This window comes from Muntiacus reevesi, chromosome 9, assembly GCF_963930625.1.
Source record: "Muntiacus reevesi chromosome 9, mMunRee1.1, whole genome shotgun sequence".
In the NCBI taxonomy this organism is placed as follows: Eukaryota; Metazoa; Chordata; class Mammalia; order Artiodactyla; family Cervidae; genus Muntiacus; species Muntiacus reevesi.
This window is the reverse complement of record NC_089257.1, coordinates 11,874,595-11,893,829: the sequence shown is the minus strand read 5'-3', so window position 1 is coordinate 11,893,829 and position 19,235 is coordinate 11,874,595. Positions and strand designations below refer to the sequence as shown.

At 38.3% G+C, this 19,235-nt stretch overlaps 2 protein-coding genes and 1 pseudogene across 2 annotated transcripts; all 3 read left to right on the top strand.

Annotated features, from left to right (window-relative positions):
- Positions 1–1,220: 1,220 nt before the first annotated feature.
- LOC136174011 (olfactory receptor 4A47-like) lies at positions 1,221–2,150 on the top strand. The gene has a single exon (XM_065943789.1). It carries the CDS (start codon positions 1,221–1,223, stop codon positions 2,148–2,150), a length of 930 nt encoding a protein of 309 aa, XP_065799861.1.
- Positions 2,151–7,591: 5,441 nt separating this feature from the next.
- Positions 7,592–8,519, top strand: LOC136175629 (olfactory receptor 4A47-like; annotated as a pseudogene).
- Positions 8,520–18,548: 10,029 nt separating this feature from the next.
- Positions 18,549–19,193, top strand: LOC136175628 (olfactory receptor 4A47-like). The gene has a single exon (XM_065945881.1). The coding sequence runs from the start codon at positions 18,549–18,551 to the stop codon at positions 19,191–19,193; it is 645 nt and encodes a 214-aa protein (XP_065801953.1).
- Positions 19,194–19,235: the final 42 nt, after the last annotated feature.

The following is a 19,235-nucleotide window of genomic DNA, read 5'->3' as shown; positions in this document are numbered from 1 at the left end:
AAAATGAATTAGATATTCTGAACCTTAAGTTCTTCACTTGTGAAATAAGGATTATGGCTCTTGCTACTGTAAATATAAAATGTGTTATATTAAACAATGAGTGAGTGATTGGAATATTGTAGGAGTTTGGAGAAGTAGAGTGATGTTATCAGAAGAAGGTTAAAAAGGATAGTTTGCGCTGCAGCAAGAGAACTGACTTTTGAGGCCAGTATAAATGTGGTGAGATTTAGGAGGCCACTGTTACCTTGGAACAGGAAGAAATTAAGAAGTAGGGAATGATCAAATTTGTGATATATGCTTAAAGTAGAGTTAGTAGGATTTATCTAAGTTTCATGAGAGTGACAAATGAGTAAAGAGCACTGAAATTTTGTTTCTGAACACTAACATGAAAATTATAGTATTTAACAAGATAAATAAAGAATGCTCTTTAAATTTTATTTAGAAAATGCTCAATTTATTGTGGAAAGTTTAGAAGTTATGTTTTATAAATATCAAATTGCTATTCAGTTGGATTTCAAAACTAGAGATATTCCAAATAAACATTTGAAATTTAGGGCAAAGGTAAGGACTTGAGATACAAAATTAGACTTCTGCTGTCTAATTTATTGATCAAAAAAGGGAAATATCCACCTACAGACCAAAGAAGTGTCAGTGAGGTTAGAGACAATTCAGGATAAGGAATTCATCTATTCACACATTCATCTACCCACACTGATTATGTGTATTACTTTGAGTGTTTCATGTATTATAGTTTGTGTCTTTATAAATGCTGCACCTTTTCATAGCTTTCTTTATTTCTTTATACTCTCAATTATTTTTTACATTCAGCTGAAGCATTCCTTCCTCTTGAAAGTCTTCTGTGATACTCACTTGATATACTCCTATATTCTGACTCCTCAGGACTCTGTGAATTTAATGTGTGAATTTAACTTCATACAGGTGTCAGGAATTGTTTGGTTTTTTTTTGGTTCTGTGTCATATCACTGAGGTTAAACAACAAACAAACAAAAAAACTCAGCCTTATTCAACTTGGTAATCAAAATTTCTATGACACATTAGACACAAATAGATGTTCTATTGACGTTCTTACAATGAATGGATAAATTTAAAAAAATTCTTGTACATTTGAGCTTTTTTCCCCTTTAAGTGTTATCCCCCCCCCCTTTTTTTTTTTAAAGTAAACTGCTTTAGTATGTGACATCAGCTCCTGTCCAGATTAGATGGAATCAGGAAACAACGTAACCTACTTTGTCCTTCTGGGTCTCACACAGAATCCAAAGGAGCAGAAAGTCCTTTTCGTTTTGTTCCTGTTCATCTACCTTTTGACTCTGGTGGGCAACCTTCTTATTATAGTGACTATAGCTGTCAGTAAGACCCTGAACTCACCGATGTACTTTTTTCTTGCTAGCTTATCATGTATGGATGCCACTTACTCCACTTCTATCACTCCCAGATTGATTTCAGAGTTGTTATTTGGGGAAAAAAACATATCCTTTGAATCCTGTATGACCCAGCTGTTTACAGAGCACCTTTTTGCTGGATCCGGGGTCTTCCTTCTGCTGGTGATGGCCTATGACCGCTATGTGGCCATCTGTAAGCCCTTGCATTATCTGGTGATCATGAGGCAGAGGGTGTGTGTTTTACTGCTGGTGCTGTCCTGGGTTGGAGGTTTTCTGCACTCAGTGATTCAACTTAGTACTATTTACGGGCTCCCATTCTGTGGTCCCAATGTCATTGATCACTATATGTGTGACATGTATCCCTTACTGGAACTCGTCTGTGCTGACACCTATATCATCGGCATCTTAGTGTTGGCCAATGGAGGACTGATCTGCACTGTTGTGTTTCTGCTCTTACTCGTCTCCTACGGAGTCATCCTGCACTCTCTGAAGAACCTGAGTCAGGAAGGGAGGTGGAAAGCCCTCCAGACCTGTGGCTCCCACATCACCGTGGTTGTCTGCTTCTTTGTTCCCTGCATTTTCATGTATGTGAGACCCGCTAAGACGTTCCCCCTTGACAAATTATTGAGCGTGTTTTTCACCATCATAACCCCCATGCTGAACCCATTAATCTACAGTCTAAGAAGTTCTGAGCTCACTTATGCTATGAAGAAGCTGTGGAGAAGAAACATCATATCTCATATTAAATAAGTGCATCATCTACCATGAAGTGAGTCATTTGACAGCAGGTTCCATTTCCTTAGAGTGCAGAAGTCATTTTAAAATTTGAATTTGATTTAAAATGTTTTCTTTAAAAAGAGAAAAATCCTCTTTTTTCAAAGAGTTTATGATCATTGCAATTAAAGTTTAATATTATATAGTTCTGCTATTAAGAACAGTTTGCTCCATACAGTTCCTCCCCACCCGTGTCTCCCATCACTGTGGTCACCTTAGTGTTTGTGTCCTGCTTATTTGTGCATTTGTCCGCAAGGCTTGGGTGCATTTTATATCATAATAAGTCCTTTATTAAACTTACGCTTCATGATCAGAAATTTAAATATGAAAATTCTATGAGGAAATTCTAGGATGAAAAAGTGACTTTGGGAAAAGATCATAGTAATAAAAAGTGAGTTTGTCTTTAAAATGGAAAAGAGAAAATATAATTTTCTCTGTTTTTGATTGAAGACAATTGCACCCTACCTAACAAAACCATGCTGATTTTGACATATGGCCACACAGAGGCAAGTTCCAGATAGAGAATTATTTGCCATTATAAAATTGTACTTAGTTTTTTGTATTACCCAGTTGGTAGCTAAATTTTATTTACTGTCAGAATTTGTTAGAGTTTGGATTCCCTGCCAGTCCAGAAGTGGGGACTACATACTTTCATTGCCATGGGCCTGTGTTCAGGCCCTGCTGGGAGAACTGGAATCCCAGAGGCTACACCACACAGCCGCACACATAAAAAATCCACACCAATAATAATCAAGCAAACAAACAAGCAAAAAACCTAGGCAAAGAATATTGAAAAAAAGAGTTTATGATAATACAGTTCTAAAATTTTTTGAAATGCAAATGTTTATTTTATTATGACACATTACAGTTTCTATTTAAGTCATCACGCTTCCATGTAGCATAATTATTCCCTGCCACTCTGAGCGTAAACCCATCTCACCCAGTGTTTCACCAGTCACTTTGGTGTCTCTGCAGACTGGAGTCGAAGTCTGATCTGTGGTGTGTAATCTGGGTGTATATTCCCACTGCTTTGTAGGGAGGAAGTTTCACATTGTAAAATACCCTCTTCCCCTGCATAGTCAATCAATCTGAACTATTCTGGAGGATCACAAAGTACTTCAAAAATGTTTGCTATCTTGCACCTAAAATCTGATTTTGAGACTCCAAACTCTCTCTTTATCTGGTCTGCTTTGTTTATTGATGAATCCTGAGTATTTAGAACAATGCCTGGCCTATGGTAGATACTCAATGTTGGTTGAGTAGATTATGTAATACTTGGATATTGATAATACACACTAGTATATTTAAAATTGATAACCAACAAGGATCTACCATATATAGCACAGGGAACTCTATTCAGCATCCTATAATAACCTAACTGGGAAAAGAATTGAAAGAGAATAGGTACACATACACGCATAGCTCCCTCACTCTGCTGACCACCTGACGCTGATATTGTTGGTCAGCTACAATCCAATATAAAATAGACATTGATTATTAAAAAGCAGAAAATTAATTTACTAATTTTGTCATTGGATTTCTAGATGTCCATTGGCAGATGAATGGATAAGAAAGTTGTAGTATATATGCCCGACAGAGTAATTACTCAGTTATAAAAAGGAACACATTTAAGTCAGTTCTAATGAGGTGGATTAACCTAGAGCCCATTATAAGACTGACGTAAGCCAGAAATAGATATTGTGTATTGAAGTATATATATGGAATCTAGAAAGATAGTACTGATGATCCTATGTGAAGGGCAGCAAAGGAGACAGTCATAGAGAACAGATGTTTGGATGCAGTGGAAGGAGAGAGGATGATGATTTGAGAGAATCACATTGAAACGCATACCTTACCATATGTAAAACAGATGACCAGAGGGAGTTTGATGTGTGACACAGGGAACCCAAGCCAGTGCTCTGTGCCAAGCTGGAAGGGTGGGATGGGAAGGGAGAGGTTGCGGGATTCAAGTATGCACCAGAGGCTATCACAATAATGTAAAATAATTTTCCTCCAATTGAAGTAAATAAATAAATTAAAAAATGAAATTATTAAAAAAATAAAGATTTTAATTTAGTTGTTTTGTCATTAGTTGACATATTTACCTCTTAAACTCAAGTGTATCTAAAGCTAATGATATTTTCAGGCACTTTGGCTATCGTGCTATATAGTTCATGTTCATATCATAAACAACACCAGGGGACAAACCTGCATCTTATGCATTGGCAAGTGAATTCCTCATCACTTAGCCAACAGGAAAGCCCCCATCAGTTCAGTTCTGTTCAGCCACTCAGGCGTCCGACTCTTTGCGACCAAATGAACTGCAGCACCCCAGGCCTCCCTGTCCATCAACAACTCCCAAAGTTTACCCAAACTCATGTCGATCTGAGTTGGTGATGCCATCCAACCATCTCATCCTCTGTCGTCCCTTCTCCTCCTGCCCTCAATCTTTCCCAGCATCAGGGTCTTTTCCAGTGAGTCAACTCTTCACATCAGGTGACCTGATTGCATCAAGTATTGGAGTTTCAGCTTCAACATCACTCCTTCCAATGAACAGCCAGGACTGATCTTCTCTAGGATGAACTGGTTGGATCTCCTTGCACTCCAAGGGACTCTCAGGAGTCTTCTCCAACACCATAGTTCAAAAGAATCAATTCTTCGGTGCTCAGCTTTCTTTATAGTCCAACTCTCACATCCATATAAGACTACGGGAAAAATCATAGCCTTAACTACACAAACGTTTGTTGACAAATAATGTCTCTGCTTTTTAATACGCTGTCTAGGTTGGTCATAACTTTCCTTCCAAGGATTAAGCGTCTTTTAATTTCATGGCTGCAAACACCATCTGCAATGATTTTTGAGCCCCCCAAAATAAAGTCTGACACTGTTTCCCCTTCTATTTGCCATGAAATGATGGGACCAGATGCCATGATCTTAGTTTTCTGAATGTTGAGCTTTAAGCCAACTTTTTCACTCTCCTCTTTCACTTTCTTCAAGAGTCTCTTTAGTTCTTCTTCACTTTCTGCCATAAGGGTGGTGTCATCTGCCTATCTGAGGTTATTGATATTTCTCCCGGAAATCTTGATTCCAGCTTATGCTTCCTCCAGCCCAGCATTTCTCATGATGTACTCTGCATATAAGTTAAATAGCCAGGGTTACAATATATAGCCTTGACGTACTTCTTTTCCTATTTGGAACCAGTCTGTTCCATGTCCAGTTCTAACTGTTGCTTCCTGACCTGCATCCAGGTTTCTCAAGAGCCAGGTCAGGTGGTCTAATATTCCCATCTATTTCAGAATTTTCCACAGTTTATTGTGATCCACACAGTCAATGGCTTTGGCATAGTCAATAAAGCAGACATAGATGTTTTTCTGGAACTCTCTTGGTTTTTCGATGAACCCCCTATAGATGTTCTTGAAAACCTTTGAGGAAAATCCCAGTGAATTAATTAAACAAGAATCAGCCTTGGACACATTCCAAGACCCAGTGATAATTGCAGCTGGAAGGGATGAAATATCCTGTGACCTTCACCCCTAATAGGAAGAAAATGCTATTCGCTTAGCAGCTGCCATAAAAATTTAAGGAGGTCCATTCTTAGACTGATAGCATGACTTAAAAAGAATCACAGGAATGTCTTTCAAAATCTCAACTAGTTTGGTCATGTTAATATGACAGAGTGAAAAGAACTGAACAGTCAAATGCGATTTGTATTTTTGAAGTTAGGATGAAGGAAATTACCTGTGAAAAATTTCCCTGCCAAATAACTAGTTGATTTATTCTATGTGTATGTAGTATTGGCTGGTCATTTTGATATATTTCCTAATGCAATAAACTTGTTTTCCAGTGTGCACCATGGAATTGCTTTCAGATAATCTACATTTGCAGTTAAAAATGACCTGAATAATCAGAAGACTCCATGAAGCAAATGGACAGACAGTCAAATAAACTATATGCTCAAGAAAAAAAGTGGGCTTTTGTCCTCTTTGTCAAACTGGATGAAAAATAATTCCAAGTGTTGATGAGTAACTTCAGGTTATTCTTCAGGTTCTGAACAAGCCTCCAGAAGGTAAGACTAACATTAAATAGTTGGTACCAAGCTCACAGTTGTGAGACTTTCTTTATTATATAAGAAAATAAGTGACTTTAAAATCAATCAGACAAATTCAATTCTAGGTATATGACTTAAAAGTGTGTACTTGAGAAAATGAATTAGATATTCTGAACCTTAAGTTCTTCACTTGTGAAATAAGGATTATGGCTCTTGCTACTGTAAATATTAAATGTGTTATATTAAACAATGAGTGAGTGATTGAAATATGGTAGGAGTTTGGAGAAGTAGAGTGATGTTATCAGAAGAAGGTTAAAAAGGATAGTTTGTGCTGCAGCAAGAGAACTGACTTTTGAGGCCAGTATAAATGTGGAGAGATTTAGGAGGCCACTGTTACCTTGGAACAGGAAGAAATTAAGAAGTAGGGAATAATCAAATTTGTGATATATTCTTAAAGTAGAGTTAGTAGGATTTATGTAAGTTTCATGAGAGTGACAAATGAGTAAAGAGCACTGAAATTTTGTTTCTGAACACTAACATGAAAATTATAGTATTTAACAAGATAAATAAAGAATGCTCTTTAAATTTTATTTAGAAAATGCTCAATTTATTGTGGAAAGTTTAGAAGTTATGTTTTATAAATATCAAATTGCTATTCAGTTGGATTTCAAACCTAGAGATATTCCAAATAAACATTTGAAATTTAGGGCAAAGGTAAGGACTTGAGATACAAAATTAGACTTCTGCTGTCTAATTTATTGATCAAAAAAGGGAAATATCCACCTACAGACCAAAGAAGTGTCAGTGAGGTTAGAGACAATTCAGGATAAGGAATTCATCTATTCACACATTCATCTACCCACACTGGCTATGTGTATTATATTGAATATTTCATGTATTATAGTTTGTGTCTTTATAAATGCTGCACCTTTTCATAGCTTTCTTTATTTCTTTATACTCTCAATTATTTTTTACATCCAGCTGAAGCATTCCTTCCTCTTGAAAGTCTTCTGTGATACTCACTTGATATACTCCTATATTCTGACTCCTCAGGACTCTGTGAATTTAATGGAACTTCATACAGGTCTCAGGAATTATTATTTTTTGGTTCTGTGTCATATCACTGAGGTTAAACAACAAACAAACAAAATAAACTAACCCTTATTCAACTTCGCAATCAAAATTTCTATGACACATTAGACACAAATAGGTGTTGTATTGACGTTCTTCCAATGAATGAATGAATTAAAAAAATTCTTATACATTTGAGCATTTTTCCCCTTTAAGTGTTATCCCTCTTGCTTTTTTTTTTTTTTTTTTTTTTAAGTAACCTGCTTTAATATGTGAAGTCAGCTTCTGTCCAGATTAGATGGAATCAAGAAACAATGTAACCTTCTTTGTCCTTCTGGGTCTCACACAGAATCCAAAGGAGCAGAAAGTCCTTTTCGTTTTGTTCCTGTTCATCTACCTTTTGACTCTGGTGGGCAACCTTCTTATTATAGTGACTATAGCTGTCAGTGAGACTCTGAACTCACCGATGTACTTTTTTCTTGCTAGCTTATCATGTATGGATGCCACTTACTCCACTTCTATCACTCCCAGATTGATTTCAGAGTTGTTATTTGGGGAAAAAAACATATCCTTTGAATCTTGTATGACCCAGCTGTTTACAGAGCACCTTTTTGCTGGATCCGGGGTCTTCCTTCTGCTGGTGATGGCCTATGACCGCTATGTGGCCATCTGTAAGCCCTTGCATTATCTGGTGATCATGAGGCAGAGGGTGTGTGTTGTGCTGCTGGTGCTGTCCTGGGTTGGAGGTTTCTTGCACTCAGTGATTCAACTTGGCACTGTTTATGGGCTCCCATTCTGTGGCCCCAATGTCATCGATCACTATACATGTGACATGTACGCCTTATTGGAACTCGTCTGTACTGACACCTATATCATCGGCATCTTAGTGTTGGCCAATGGAGGACTGATCTGCACTCTTGTGTTTCTGCTTACTCGTCTCCTACGGAGTCATCCTGCAGTCTCTGAAGAACCTGAGTCAGGAAGGGAGGTGGAAAGCCCTCCAGACCTGTGGCTCCCACATCACCGTGGTTGTCTGCTTCTTTGTTCCGTGCATTTTCATGTATGTGAGACCTGCTAAGACCTTCCCCATTGATAAATTATTGAGCGTGTTTTTCACCATCATAACCCCCATGCTGAACCCATTAATCTACAGTCTAAGAAGTTCTGAGCTAACTTATGCTATGAAGAAGCTGTGGAGAAGAAACATCATATCTCATATTAAATAAGTGCATCATCTACCATGAAGTGAGTCATTTGACAGCAGGTTCCATTTCCTTAGAGTGCAGAAGTCATTTTAAAATTTGATTCTGATTTAAAATTTTTTCTTTAAAAGGAAAAGAATCCTCTTTCTTCAAAGAGTTTATGATCATTGCAATTAAAGATCATTATTGTACAGCCGTGCTGCTAATAACAGTTTGCTCCATACGGAGTCCTCCCCACCCGTGTCTCCCATCACTGTGGTCGCCTTAGTGTTTGTGTCCTGCTTATTTGTGCATTTGTCCACAAGCCTTGGGTGCATTTTATATCATCATACGTCCCTTTTTAAACTTACACTTCACCCTCAGGAGGAAGTCTGGGATGAAAAAGTGACTTTAGGCAAAGATCATAGTAATAAAAAGTGAGTTCGTCTTTAAAATGGTAAAGAGAAAATAGAATTTTGTGATTGAAGACAACCGCACACTACTTAACAAAAGCATGCTGATTTTGACATATAGCTACTCAGAGGTGAGTTCCAGATAGAGAATTGTTTGCCATTATAAAATTGTACTTAGTTTTATGTATTACCCAGTTGGGAGCTAAATTTTATTTTCTGTCAGAATTAGAGTTTGGATTCCCTGCCAGTCCAGAAGTTGGGAGTACATGCTTTCATTGCCACGGGCCTGTGTTCAGGCCCTGCTGGGAGAACTGGAATCCCAGAGGCTACACCACACAGCCGCACACATAAGAAAACCACACCAATAACAAACAAACAAACAAAAAACCTAGGCAAGGAATATTGAAAAAAAGAGTTTGCGATAATACAGTTCTAAAATGTTTTGAAATGCAAATGTTTATTTTATTATGACTCATTACAGTTTCTATTTAAGTCATCACGCTTCCATGTAGCATAATTATTCCCTGCCACTCTGAGTGTAAACCCATCTCACCCAGTGTTTCATCAGTCACTTTGATGTCTCTGCAGAGTGGAGTCGAAGTCCAATCTGTGGTGTGTAATCTGGGTGTATATTCCCACTGCTTTGTAGGGAGGAATTTTCACATTATAAAATACCCTCTTCCCCTGCATAATCAATCAATCTGAACTATACTGGAGGATCACAAAGTACTTCAAAAATATTTGCTGTCTTGCACCTAAAATCTGATTTTGAGACTCCAAACTCTCCCTTTATCTGGTCTGCTTTGTTTATTGGTGAATCCTGAGTATTTAGAACAATGCCTGGCCTATGGTAGATGCTCAATGTTGGTTGAGTTGATTATGTAACACTTGGGTATTGACAATACACACTAGTATATTTAAAATTGATAACCAACAAGGATCTACCATATACAGCACAGGGAACTCTATTCAGCATCCTGTAATAACCCAACTGGGAAAAGAATTGAAAGAGAATAGGTACACATACACGCATAGCTCCCTCACTCTGCTGACCACCTGAAGCTGATATTGTTGGTCAGCTACAATCCAATATAAAATAGACATTTATTATTAAAAAGCAGAAATTTAATTTACTAGTTTTGTCATTGGATTCCTAGATGTCCATTGGCAGATGAATGGATAAGAAAGTTGTAGTATATATGCCCAACAGAATAATCACTCAGTTACAAAAAGGAACGCATTTAAGTCAGTTCTAATGAGGTGGATTAACCTAAAGCCCATTATAAGAGTGACGTAAGGCAGAATAGCTATCATGTATTAAAGTATATATATGGCTCCGGGCTGCTCCGTCTGAAGCGCGCGCCACGCTGCGCGCGGCTCCAGCCCTCGGGCGATTCACAAAAGCGCGGCACACAAAGCCGGGCCCGCGCTCCGTCCCCACGCCGCCCGAGCGGCCCAGGCAGCCAGGCGCTTGACGGGCGCTCTCTCCCCGGGTGCGGCGCGTCCTCTGCCCCGCGCGGTCCCAGTCTCAGTCCCCGCCGGCGCCAGTCGGGAGCGCGCGCCCTCTGCCCTCCGTGTCCCCAGCCGCAGTTCCCGCCCGCGCCGGTCAGGCGCCCGCGCCCTCCGTCTCGCCGCGACCCTCCCGGCGGGCTTCGGCCGCCCAGAATCTCGGTCCCTTTGTTCTGCGAACGGCCGGCAGTGTGTTCGGGCCGGTTAATTTTCTGTCTCTTTTGCTGTCCCACAGTTCAAGTTGGCAACTCACAAAAGCTCCCTCTGATTGTCCTCAGGGTGCTCAGGCCCGGATCCAGCCCCAAGTAATGCCGCCCGCTCCTCTCCGTTCCGTCCCCACTTGCTGGTGGCGGATGCGGGCGTCTGGGGTACTTTTCTGCTGGGAGTTGCTTTTAGGCTCTTAATCTGTGGGTTTTATTTATTGTATCCCTCCCAGTCAGATTCAAACTCTTGAGATTCCAACACTTCCCCCAGGCCCGCCAGAGCGAGGGTTTCCCGGTGTCTGGGAACGTCCTCTATTAAGTCCCTTCCCGGGACGGATCTCCCTCCTTAGCTCTTTTGTTTCGCTTTTTATCTTTTATATTTTGTCCTACCTCCTTTCGAAGACAATGGGCTGCTTTTCTGGGCGCCTGATGACCTCAGCTAGCGATCAGAAGTTGTTTTGTGAAGTTTGCTCTGCGTTCAGTTATTTTTTTGATGAATTTCTAGGAGAGAAAGTGGTCTCTCCGTCCTACTCCTCCGCCATCTTGGCTCCTCCCCCATTTCCTCTGAAATCAGGAACAAGACAAGGATGCCCACTCTCACCACTACTATTCAACATAGTGTTGGAAGTTTTGGCCACAGCAATCAGAGCAGAAAAAGACATAAAAGGAATCCAGATAGGAAAAGAAGAAGTGAAACTCTTGCTGTTTGCAGATGACATGATCCTCTACATAGAAAACCCTAAAGACTCTACCAGAAAATTACTAGAGCTAATTAATGAATATAGTAAAGTTGCAGGATATAAAATTAACACACAGAAATCCCTTGCATTCCTATACACTAACAATGAAAAAACAGAAAGAGAAATTAAGGAAACAATACCATTCACCATTGCAACAAAAAGAATAAAATACTTAGGAGTATATCTACCTAAAGAAACAAAAGACCTATACATAGAAAACTATAAAACACTGATGAAAGAAATCAAAGAGGACACAAACAGTTGGAGAAACATACCGTGTTCATGGATTGGAAGAATCAATATTGTCAAAATGGCTATTCTACCCAAAGCAATCTATAGATTCAATGCAATCCCTATCAAGCTACCAACGGTATTTTTCACAGAATTAGAACAAATAATTTCACAATTTGTATGGAAATACAAAAAACCTCGAATAGCCAAAGTAATCTTGAGAAAGAAGAATGGAACTGGAGGAATCAACCTGCCTGACTTCAGACTCTACTACAAAGCCACAGTCATCAAGACAGTATGGTACTGGCACAAAGACAGAAATATAGATCAATGGAACAGAATAGAAAGCCCAGAGATAAATCCACGAACCTATGGACAGCTTATCTTTGACAAAGGAGGCAAGGATATACAATGGAAAAAAGACAATCTCTTTAACAAGTGGTGCTGGGAAAACTGGTTAACCACTTGTAAAAGAATGAAACTAGAACACTTCCTAACACCATACACAAAAATAAACTCAAAATGGATTAAAGATCTAAATGTAAGACCAGAAACTATAAAACTCCTAGAGGAGAACATAGGCAAAACACTCTCCGACATAAATCACAGCAAGATCTTCTATGACCCACCTCCCAGAATATTGGAAATAAAAGCAAAAATAAACAAATGGGACTTAATGAAAATTAAAAGCTTTTGCACAACAAAGGAAACTATAAGTAAGGTGAAAAGACAGCCCTCAGATTGGGAGAAAATAATAACAAATGAGGAAACAGACAAAGGATTAATCTCAAAAATATACAAGCAACTCCTGAAGCTCAATTCCAGAAAAATAAACGACCCAATCAAAAAATGGGCCAAAGAACTAAACAGACATTTCTCCAAAGAAGACATACAGATGGCTAACAAACACATGAAAAGATGCTCAACATCACTCATCATCAGAGAAATGCAAATCAAAACCACAATGAGGTACCATTACACGCCAGTCAGGATGGCTGCTATCCAAAAGTCTACAAGCAATAAATGCTGGAGAGGGTGTGGAGAAAAGGGAACCCTCTTACACTGTTGGTGGGAATGCAAACTAGTACAGCCACTATGGAAAACAGTGTGGAGATTTCTTAAAAAACTGGAAATAGAACTGCCATATGACCCAGCAATACCACTTCTGGGCATACACACTGAGGAAACCAGATCTGAAAGAGACACGTGCACCCCAATGTTCATCGCAGCACTGTTTATAATAGCCAGGACATGGAAGCAACCTAGATGGCCATCAGCAGATGAATGGATAAGGAAGCTGTGGTACATATACACCATGGAATATTACTCAGCCGTTAAAAAGAATTCATTTGAATCAGTTCTAATGAGATGGATGAAACTGGAGCCCATTATACAGAGTGAAGTAAGTCAGAAAGATAAAGAACATTACAGTATACTAACACATATATACGGAATTTAGATAGATGGTGGCGATAACCCTATATGCAAAACAGAAAAAGAGACACAGAAATACAGAACAGACTTTTGAACTCTGGGGGAGAACGTGAGGGTGGGATGTTTTGAAAGAACAGCATGTATATTATCTATGGTGAAACGGACCACCAGCCCAGGTGGGATACATGAGTCAGGTGCTCGGGCCTGGTGCACTGGGAGAACCCTGAGGAGTCGGGTGGGGAGGGAGGTGGGAGGGGGGATCGGGATGGGGAATACATGTAACTATATGGCTGATTCATGTCAATGTATGACAAAACCCACTGAAATGTTGTAAAGTGATTGGCCTCCAACTAATAAAATAATATTAAAAAAAAAAAAAAAAAAAAAAAATAAAGTATATATATGGAATCTAGAAAGATAGTACTGATGGTCCTGTGTGAAGGGCAGCAATGGAGACAGTCATAAAGAACGGATGTTTGGACTCAGTGGAAGAAGGAACGAGCGGGATGACTTGAGAGAACAGCATTGAGACACATACCTTACCATATGTAAAATGATAACCAGAGGGAGTTTGATGTATGACACAGGGAACCCAAGCCAGTGCTCTGTGTGAACCTGGATGGATGGGGGGAGAGGGTGGGGGTTCCGGAGGGAGGGGACACAAGTATGCAGCAGAGGCTATCACAATATCGTAAAAGAATTGTCCTCCAATTGAAGTAAATAAATACATTAAAAAATAAAATTATTAAATAATAGAGATTTTAATTTAGTTGTTTTGTCATTAGATTTACATATTTACCTCTTAAACCCAGGTGTATCTAAAGCCAATAATATTTGCAGACAGTTTGGGCTCTCGTGCTATAGTTCATGTTCTTATCATAAACCATTTAATGAGGTCACCTGAGTTCTTCAATTTCTTTTAAAAATCGTGGCCAAATACACATAGCAAAATATACAGTTTTAACAATTTTAAGGTGTCACTACCTTAATTTATATTGTTGTGCCAACATTATGGTTGTCATCTCCAAAATGTTTCCAACTTGTCAAACTGTAATTTCACAATCATTAAACAAAATTTCCCATTTCCACTTACCAAGCACCATCCAACTACCATTCTATTTTCTGTCTATAAGCTTGACTAGTTAAGTGTCTCAATCAAATGTAGTCATACAAAATTAGTTTTTCTGTGTGACTTCCTTTTTCACTTTGCATCAATATACTATCCTTTCTCCATTAAATGCTCTTGACACTCTTGTTAAAAATTATCTAGGATGTATATAAAGCTTTATTTCTAGATCATCTATTTGATTCCATTAATATGTTGTCCATCTTTATTTCAATGGTCATGCTGGGATTACCATAACTTTGTATAATATGTTTTAGGATCAGGTAGCGTGAGACCTACAACTTTCTATTTCCTTTCAAAATTGTTTCAGCAGTTTGGAGTCCTTGAGATTCTGTATGAATTTTTCTGCTTCTATAAAAACTATTCTGGGATTTTGATAAGGATTGCACTGAATCTGAAGGTATTATTAACATCTTAATAATATGTAGAGGTATTATCAACATCTTAATACTGTTAAATATCCCAGATCATAAATATCTTTCCATATATGTGTGTATTTGATAATATCACTCAGATACATTTTGTAGTTTTCAGTTTACAAGACTGTCTCCTTGGTTAAATTTATTCCTAAATATTCTTTTTGGTGCTCTTGTAAGTGTAATTATTTTCTTAATTTATTCTTGGGTTTTCCATGATCGTGTAGACGTTCAACATCATTTCATAAAAAACTCTCAACAAACTGGAAATAGAAACAATGTAGCTTGACATCATAAAGTCCATATATGACAGATGCACAGCTAACATCATCCTCAACATGGAAAGGTTAAAAGCTGCCTCATTAAAATCTGGAATAGACAAGAAGGCACAAGTCTTTTTTAACATAGTACTGCCATAAAAATTCCTGTGAAAATTTTAAAGTTGTGTTAAGTATCGCTCCTCTCATCTCTGAAGTGAAATAATTTTATTAATTTTTATATACTTTCAATTGCTGTAACAGGGCTTATTAAAAAAACCCGACAACTTATTTTTATATTGGAGGGTAGCCAATAAGCAATGTTGTGATAGTTTCATGTGATAGCAAAGCAAAGAGCTCAGCCTATGTACACAAGCATCCATTCTCCACCAGACTCCCCTTTCACCCAGGTTACCACGTAACACTGTGCAGAGTTCCCGGTGCTCTACAGTAAGACCTTGCTGATTATTGAATTTAAATGTTGCAGTGTGTACATACCGACTCCAAAATCCCTAACTGTCTCTTCCCCAAGTTCTTCCAGCCTAACAAGCATAAGTTTATTCTCTGAGTCTGTGAGTATGTTGTGTGTGTGCTGGGTCATGTCCCATGGCCTGCAGCCCTCCACACTCCTCTGTCCATGGAATTTTCCAGGCTCCGTTTCATAAATAAGGTCATTTGTATAATTTTCGTAACAGTGTCTCTGATGGAAGTCACTTCCTATACTTTCGAACTCAGCTTGAGCATCACCTTAAGAAAGCTCATCTTGGATTACTTTATCCACAGTTGAATTTTCCCTCTTATTTTCTGTCACTATACCCCACTTCTTGTCTTTTAAACAGGGAATAAAACTGCAATTTCTTTCTTAATATTGTCTCCTTCTTTTTTATATGATTCTATTATAACAAAATAAGATCCACACAGGGGAAAGTTTTACATGACTTCCCCGTGATTTTATTAATTCTTGTATCCTCACTTATAGCATGGTTGCTGGTCAAATGCGGGTATCGTCAACTTTTTGAAACATTAATAATTGGATTATTTACTAAATATAAAATTTTAATACATTCAATTGTGTTTTTGGATATTTTATATACATATATAAAAACAAATTTATGATAATTAAATTGGATATTGTGTAAAAGGGAGCAATCTTGCTATGGCTGGTAGGGAAACACATAACAAATAATTTCACTAAAGCTAAACGACTGAGCTGATATTTCATTCTTGATTTGTAGTCATTTCATGATTCTGGAGCTCTTTGTCCACGTTGCACCTTTCTGACACTAATTTTGTGCTTTGACCTATTAATAACTTTACATATAGACTTCCTTTAAAACTTTGGGGAAAACCACAGTGAATTAATTAAGCAAGAATTAGTCCTGGACACATGCCAATTCCAAGACTCAATGATAATTGCAGCTGGAAGGGATGAATATCTTGTGATCCTCACCCCTAACAGGAAGAAGATGCTGCCCGCTTAGTGAGTGACAGAAATTTTTCAGAAGGTCCTTTCTTAGACTTAAGGCATGGCTTAAAAAAGGTTAGGAAATTGTTTCAAAATCTCAATCAACTACTCTGTCCATGCTAACATGACAGAGTGAAAAGGGATAAAAAGTCAAATGCATTTTTTTTTTTTACATTAGCAGGAATAAGTTACTTGTGAAAAATTTCCCTTCAAAATGACTAATTAATATCTTCTATGTATATATAGAATTTCCTGGTCATTTTGATAAATTTCCCAAGGTAATAAACTTTTCTTTTCTCTGTGCACCATGGAATTCCATTAAAGTAATATATACTGCACATAAAAATAACCTTCTGAATAATCAGAAGACTCCATGAAGTTAATGAACAGACAGTCAAACAAAATAAACTATATTCTCAAGTAATAAGGCAGTTTTTTGCCCTCTGTTGCCAAACTGGATGAAAAATTATTTCAGTGTTTGTGAGTAATTTAAGGTCATCCTTCAGATTCTGAACAAGCCTCCACAAGGTAAAACTAACAGTAAATAGTGGGAACCAGTCTCCCAATTGTGAGAAATTATTTTGTAGAAATTAAGTTACTTTGAAGTCAAACTTAGACTCAACTCTAGGTATATCACTTAAAAATGTGACTTGGGAAACTGAATTAGTTGCTCTGAGCCTTAGCTTCTTCAGTTATGAAATAAGGATTGCGGTTCTTGTTACAGTAAATATTAAATGTGTTATATTCAGATATGAGTATATGTTTGAAATATATTGCAGGAACTTTGAGCAAAAGAGAGATGCTATCAGAATAAGATTAAAAAGAACAATTTGGGCAGCTTCAGGAGAACCAAATTTTTGGAGGCCAGAATAAATTTTTCTCCAATTTTTTTGGAGAGACTTGGTAGAAAGCTATTTCAGTGGAGCAGGAAGAAATTAAGAAGTTGGATATGATCATATTTGTAATATATTTTGAAAGTAGAGTTGATAAGATTTATTAAGATTTTATGAAATTGGTAAATGAGAACAGTACTGAAATTTTTTTTGTCTGAAAAATAACATGGAAAATGATAGCATTTAATGAGATAAATACAGAACACCTCTTTAAATTTTATACAGGAAACCATTATGTTTAGTGTGTACAATTTAAAATTTTAATAAGTATTAAATTGCCAATCAATCGGATGTCCAAAATTAGAAATGTTGCATATAGGCAGCTTGGTGGTAAAGTATCCGCCTGCCAGTGGAGGAGAGGCAGAAGATAAGGGTTAGATCCCTGGATTGGGAAGATCCTTTGGTGGAAATGGCAACCACCCTGGTATTCTTGCCTGGGAAATCCCATGCATGGCACATATCTATGCTTGAGAATTTGAGGAGAGTTAGGGACTGGGGACTCAGTTTAGATTGTTGCAGTGCTTGTTGGTCAGGAAAAGGGAAGTGTCCACCTGAAGACCTAAGAAGTGTCAGTGCAGTTTGAGACACTTCAGGACAGCGAACTTCTACTTATTGTTTGATCTACTCATATTGATTATGTAAATTACCTTAAGCGGGTCTCAAGTATTGCACTTTTTTGACCTTATAAATGGTGCACCTCTTCATGAACTTCTCTTCCCATCTTTTTTATTCTTGCATTTTTAAAAACTCAGCTTCAGCATTGCTTCCACTGGGAAGCCTTCCTCTGATTCTAGTTTGAGAAACTCCTACTGTGACTCTTAGCCCTGTATTGATACTCATTTAATGGCATCTATTACGTGGGTCTGGAATTGCCTGATTCCTCATTATGTGTCTAGCACTAGAGGGAAAGGAACTATGCCTTATTCAACTTGGTAATAAAAATGTCCATGACATATTGGACACAAATAGATGCTCCGTGCATATCTTCTAATGAATGGATAAATAAAAGACAAACATTTAAGTCTTTGCTGTCTTTAAGTGTTTTCCCCTTCATTTTGGAGGTAAGCTACTCAGAGGTGAAGTCAGCTTCTGTACAGACGAAGTGGAAGCAAGGAGCAGTGTGACTCACTCTGTCCTCCTGGGCCTCACTCAGGATCCAAAGGGGCAGAGAGTCCTTTCTGCTATGTTCTTGCTCGTCTATATTTTGACTGTGGTGGGAAACCTGCTCATTGTTGTGACTGTAACCGTTAATAAGACCCTGAACTCACCAATGTACTTTTTTCTTGCTAGCTTATCATTTATGGATATCACTTATTCCTCTTCTATTACTCCCAGGTTGATTTCATACTTGTTTTTTGGGGAAAAAATCATAACCTTTGAATCTTGCATGACCCAGCTGTTTGCAGAGCACTTTTTTGCTGGATCCGGGGTCTTCCTTCTGCTGGTGATGACCTATGACCGCTATGTGGCCATCTGTAAGCCCTTGCATTATCTGGTGATCATGAGGCAGAGGGTGTGTGTTTTACTGCTGATGGTGTCCTGGGTTGGAGGTTTTCTACATTCAGTAATTCAACTTGGCACTATTTACAGGCTCCCATTCTGTGGCCCCAATGTCATTGATCACTATATGTGTGACATGTTCCCATTATTAAAACTCGTCTGTACTGACACCTATGTCACTGGCGTCTTAGTTGTGGCCAATGGAGGACTGATCTGCAGTCTTGGGTTTCTGCTCTTACTAGTCTCCTATGGGGTCATCCTGCACTCTCTGAAGAACCTGAGTCAGGAAGGGAGGCGGAAAGCCCTCCAGACCTGTGGTTCTCACATCACTGTGGTTGTCTCTTTCTTTGTTCCTTGTATTTTCATAAACGCAAGACCTGCTAAGACCTTCCCCATTGACAAATTATTGAGTGTGTTCTATACAGTCATCAGTCCCATGCTAAACCCATTAATCTACAGTCTAAGAAATTCTGAGTTGACTAATACTATGAAGAAGCTCTGGAGAAGAAACATCATATCTCATATTAAATAAGTACATCATCCACCATGACGGGAGTCATTCGACATCAGGGTC

Coding starts and splice junctions, on each gene's coding strand:
- LOC136174011 (XM_065943789.1), top strand. CDS start 1,221: ATGGAATCAGGAAACAACGTAACCTACTTTGTCCTTCTGGGTCTCACA.
- LOC136175628 (XM_065945881.1), top strand. CDS start 18,549: ATGACCCAGCTGTTTGCAGAGCACTTTTTTGCTGGATCCGGGGTCTTC.